This window comes from Octodon degus, unplaced genomic scaffold, assembly GCF_000260255.1.
Source record: "Octodon degus isolate 3935 unplaced genomic scaffold, OctDeg1.0 scaffold00078, whole genome shotgun sequence".
Taxonomy (NCBI): Eukaryota; Metazoa; Chordata; class Mammalia; order Rodentia; family Octodontidae; genus Octodon; species Octodon degus.
Genome location: NW_004524654.1, coordinates 7,398,387 through 7,404,065, shown reverse-complemented (window position 1 = coordinate 7,404,065; position 5,679 = coordinate 7,398,387). Strand labels below are relative to the sequence as shown.

Sequence of the window (5,679 nt, the reverse complement as noted above, 5' to 3'; positions counted from 1 at the left end):
TGCTGTCAACAAGAAATTTCAGAAATCCCTTAATGGCTACTGAGCTTGCCTTTGTATGTCTGTTTCAAAGACAGCCCTCCATGTCCATGTATCATCATCCTCAGATTAATACAACCATGAAAATTTTTTTTTAAATGTGCTGGTACTAAACATGTACAGACTTTTTTCATCTTTAGTCCCTATAGGATATAGTATAACAGCTATTCATGTAGCATTTGCACTACATTTAATATTAGAAACAATCTAGAGATGATAGAAAGTATATTGGAAGATTGTATAGGTTATATGCACATATGATGCTATCCCACATAAAGGAAGCATCCAGGGATTTTGGTGTTCATGGGGATCCTGGAAGCAGTTGCAAGGATAGCAAGGACCAACTCTATTGCTACATTATTATTATTATTATTATTATTATTATTATTATTACTATTATTGAGTCAAGGTCTCACTATATAGTCTAAGCTGATTTTGAACTCACTATGTTGCCTAGGCTGGTCTCAAACTCACAGAAATGCTCCTGCTTCAGCCTCCCAAGTGCTGGGATTATAGGTATGTGCTACCATTCCTAGCTCTTTGTGACATTTTAAAATTTCAAGGATTAAAAAAAAAAAAATTGCAAAGGAAAAGAAACTAGGGCTGGCCAGATAGCTCAGCAGACTAAAGTGCCTGCTTAGGCATAGCACAGCGGCTGGGGTTCAATCCCTTGCGTGCTATGCCAGCCCCGCCCCTGGGGAACACTGAGACTGTGATTGAGATTGGGCGTGGTGGCAGAGGCTTGCAATCCCAGTGCTTGGGAAGCTGAAAACAGGAGAATCACTATGAGTCCGATCACTATGAGACCCTGTAGACCCTGTACTAAATTAAAAAAAAAAAATTTTTTTTTTTTTTTTTTTTCAAGTATCTAAGACAGAGAAAGCAGGTTACCAATAAAGGGACAAAAGTTAGACTGAATTCTAGATGTCAGAAGATAATGGAATAACAGTTACAGAGTTTTAAGGGAAAATAATTTGAACCAAGACTATATATCCTGCAAAGTTAGTATTTGTATATGAAGGTAACTCAGATACCAAGGGAGGCATTCTTACATACCAAGATATTCTCAGATACTAGTGGGTTAAGAAAGTATATTGACTAAGACCTTTCTATGGAAATTTTGCTGAATGATTTATTGCATCAGTGGACAAATAAGAGTAGGAAGATAGTTGTATTGAAGATTGATCGTTAAGAACATGGTCCAGAATTGTTACTTTAAGAAAATAAACCTAAATCCTAAATAGATTTGTAAAGTGGAACTAAAATTTTCATTTTATGTAGTTTTAAACTGTCAAAGTGCATACCAAATACTTAAAATATTCAATGTAACTAAACTTTTGTTTGCCATGTAATATCATAAAGATGGATTTTTTATTTTTATTTTATTTATTTATTTATTTATTTATTTATTTATTTATTTATTGGTCTTTTTGAGACAGGGTCTCACTGTGCAGTTCAGGCTGGCCTTGAGCTCATTTTGTGGCCCAGGCTGGTCTCAAACTCAGGATGATCCTCCTGCCTTGGCCTGCCAGGTGCGTGGGTTACAGGCATACGCCATCACGCCTGGCTAAGATGGATGTTTTTAAGCAAAATGTGTGTTAAATAAAAATGTTTCATCACTGTGGGCAGGTCAGATACAGGAAAGACATTCTCAGTGTTCATCTGACAAAATTGGAAAATGGCACTATTTTAATTCCTTTTAAAAATCTAATAAATTCATAATACTAATAATTTTTAAATTAATAATAATTAAAGGAGAAAAATTTGAAAACACTGGTTGGAGAGGGATGAATGTTTGAAATACTAATTGGGAAGACCAGTCATTACTTCATCAGATAGTACTTTATATAAGTCAATTTGTCATTAAGTTGTGAACAAAAAATAGTATATATTTCAAGCTTCTGAAATAGAAAATAAGAGCAAACTCAAGAAAAGTAGAAAAAAAAAAAAAAAAAACCAACAGAGAAACGTTAAAATTTAGGGCCAGCCAAGTAACTCAGCAGATTAAAGCATCTGCAAGCAGGCCCAGGGGCCGGAGATTCTATCCCTGGACCTGAGGTGCTGGCCCCATGCTTGGGGCATGCTGAGATGATGATTGAGACTGGGTGTGGTGGTACTCGCCTATAATCCCAGCTCTTGGGAGGCTGTAAACAGGCAGATCACTACGAGTCTGATCTAGTAATGAGACCCTGAATGCTCTGTAGATCCTTCCCTAAAATACAAAAAGTAAAAACAAAAATAAAAAAGAAATGTTAAAATTTATATAAAAGATATTGATAGAGATGATTTATATGCATAAGCTGGTTGAATTCTCAATAAGATCTAAACTGAGTAAAAACCAAAAAAATCTATCTCTGATTTGTTATACTCACATTTATATAAAACAAAGGTTAGGAAATGGCTTCGGTGTTAGCCAGGACCTGATTTGTGAAGGTCTGGTCAATGCTTATTTGGGGCTGTGGGTGGTTGAAGTGGGATTCTTAACATCTTGTTGGATCTATGGAAGGGCTGGGAATTCTCGTCTTGGTGCCCTGGCGTGAAGGTGTTTTCCCGCCTTTGCATCATGGCTCAGTGTGGAGGACAGAAGAGTCGGCCGTAGGCTACTCAGTTTACTGCCACTGCAGTGTCACAGCCAGCTGCACTGGGTGTTCAGCAGCATCCCTTCTTGGAGCATTTCCTTCCTATTCTTTCTTTTTTTTTTTTTTCAGAACTGGGAATTGAGCTTCCCTGGCAAGTGCAAGGCAAACACTTATTCTACTGAGCTATCTCCCTAGCTCCTAAGTGTTTAGGTCTTTTTTGTGGTGGAAGGGGGGAAGGGTCTTCAGGGTGTTCAAGGTCTCACTACTAGATTGGACTAATAATGATCCACCTGTTTCCAGTCTCCCAAGAGCTGGGATTACAGGCACGTGACACCACGCCCAGTCTCATTTGCCTCTCAGCATGTCCCAGGGGGTGGGGCTGGCACGGCAGGCCCAGGATCGAACCCCTGGCCCCTGCTCCTGCTTGCAGACACTTTAATTCGCTGGGCTATTTGGCTGGCCCCTATTTCCTACTCTTTACCCACAGGAAACTGTGTTGGCAGCAGCAGGCCTTACCACAAAGACACCAGCAAACTATCAGTTATCAGAGACTGTGGTATTATAATAGTAGGACGTAGCTGCAGCAGCTGCATTGCAGCAGCAGTAGTCATACAACCTAAGCAGGCCTTGTATAGTGTGCAGCAACAGTTACAGCAACCCCAGCAGACCCTATTAAGGCAACCAGGTGTTGTATTCCCTACCAGGCTTAGCCTGTCTACTCCTCACCCTGCAGCACAGATAATTGTATCCTATCCAACACCAAGATCCAGTGAGCAACAGACCCAGCCTCAGAAACAAGGTGTTTTCACAGGAGTTCTCATAGGAGTTGTAACAAAACTAGAAACTACTTTATACTTTTTGACTTTGTGAATAAAGATGTACTCTTTCAGCTTAGTGCCCTCAAAGGGAAAACCCTCTAAGTGGGTGATTGAGTATTAATTAATTGAAGCTACTTACAATCCCAATATGTCTTGTAAATAGAATACTCAAAGAATTCAAACACTACCAAATCAGAATCAGTCCCAAACCAACCTTTATTGAGGACTTCTCCTGCTATACTTCAGCCAATCACATCACAGACAGCATATGTTTTAGGTCCAGGCTCACTCACAGCCTCAGTCCTTGCTACAGGTACAGATTTCAAAAGTTTCTCTTATACTGCTGCTGAAGAAAGCTGGCTTATTGCAGCCTCCTGTTTGTATAGTTTCACAGCCATAGCCAGTACAAAGGATTGATCTAGGTTTTCAGGAAGAAATGAGAAAGTAGATAAGGTGCCTAACAGAAAAGATCACCGAAGTTGTGAAAGAGAAAAATGTTGATCCAGGGTAAGATCACCTCAGAGCAAACAGACCTGGGAGCGATCACCCAGGAAAGAGAAGGATCACCTTGGAGAGTCTGATGTGTTGTTCCACATTATGCTGTGTAGTTTTCCAAGTTTTATTTAGATTGCTGTAGTCACATAACGGAACTAAGACACTGTCAATCAAAGTTTGTACACACCAGGGGCCAGTGAGATAGCTCAGTGATCTAAAGTGCCTGCTTAGGCAAGATTAGGAAAATGAGGGGACCATGCCATGCCAGCCCTGCCCTCAGGGTGGGCTGAGCCAGTCACAAAAAAACCAAACCAAACCAAAACATACCTAATGACTTTTTTTGATGTCAGCTCACCTGGGTGGATGCTTTCCCTTTGTCAGGACCATTTCAGCTGGTAAATTACTGCAATTTCTATGTAATGCACAGAGAAGTATAGTCCTTAGAGAAAAACATGACTGTTCTTGATCCCTTAGATGCTGACCACTTATATAGTGCAAAAGTAATGCTGATGGCTAGCTCTAGCATGGAAGATTTGTGTCATAAATATGTGCTCTTGCTGAAGACCCACAAGAACTTTGGGATAGAATTCAATGTCCTGCTAGACTTGTTATGTTTTTAGTGGGCATGAAAGGCAAGAATGAAGCCATGGCCATTAGAGGCTATTGATCTCCTTTGTTGGGTAGACCAGACCCAGAAAAGGACCCTTCTGTGTTGATCAAGACTGCTATTCATTGTTGTAAGGCTCTGACAGGCTTTGATATAAGTGTATGCACACTATGGTACCATTTTGCAGAGATTTACTACTGTCGTCCTGAAATATCCCACAAGGGGTGTACAGTTTCAGTTCATGTGGAAATAGTGGTTTTATTTTTCTCGGGTGTTTGGCATTGCCTTTTTACCTGCTCAGAGGGGGAAACCCTCTTGCAAGGATACAAGCAGCAGCTGTTGAGAAGCTTCAAGGTGAATGCAAGGAGGCTGTTAGAGAACAGAATGAAGAAGGATGATGGTAAAGCTAAAGAGATTTCAGAGATTTCTAAACCTACCCATTGGTGGAAGCTGGATCCAAAGACAATGAAGGTAAATGATCTCTGAAAAGAATTAGAAAGTCTAGCTCTTAGTTTTAAAGGATTAAAATCCAAGTTAATAGCTCCATTGACAAAACAGTGTAAAGTAGATGAACAAAAGAAGAACAGAAGGAATTAGATCTGAGAAAGAAACAGAGGAAGATGATAGGAAGTCTGAAGATGATAAAGAGGAAGATGAGAGGAAATGCCAAGGAGAAATGGAATGCTGGTGTTGGGAAAGGAGACAGATACATTTTGCCTGATGATCCAGCCATCATTGTACATCCAAATTGGACTGCAAAAAGTGGCAATTTTGATTGTAGCATCATGTCTTTGAGTGTCCTTTTGGATTACAGATTTGAGGATAATAAAAAAAACATTTGAGGTTTCATTGTTTGCAGAACTTTTCAATGAAATTCTTCAAAACAATTTTGTTATTTTTTTTTTTTATTTTTAAATTTATTGGTTTAGGCTACTGTGATAAAATCAGCATGGTACTGGCAACAAAATAAACCTGAGGATCAATGGAATAGATTAGAAGACGCTGAAGCCCCTACGAACACACTCAGCCACATTATCTTTGACAAAGGGGCCAAATATATTCACTGGAAGAAAGATAGCCTCTTCAACAAATGGTGCTGGAAAAACTGGCTCTCTACATGCCGAAAACTAAAACTTGATCCAGG

The 5,679-nt window shown here is 39.6% G+C and overlaps 1 protein-coding gene across 2 annotated transcripts in view; it reads left to right on the top strand.

Moving 5' to 3' along the window:
- The window catches only part of Commd1 (copper metabolism domain containing 1), a 194,361-nt gene that overhangs the window by 65,528 nt on the left and 123,154 nt on the right, over nucleotides 1-5,679 (top strand). The window contains exon 3 of one of the 2 annotated variants that reach the window (XM_023720845.1): nucleotides 4,807-4,926. The exons of the other annotated variant lie outside the window; for it this stretch is intronic. Coding sequence (XP_023576613.1) covers nucleotides 4,807-4,878 — 72 coding nt within the window. The 3' untranslated portion in view covers nucleotides 4,879-4,926. Of the gene's footprint in view, nucleotides 1-4,806; nucleotides 4,927-5,679 lie in introns of those variants that run through there. 2 annotated transcript variants of the gene reach the window in all.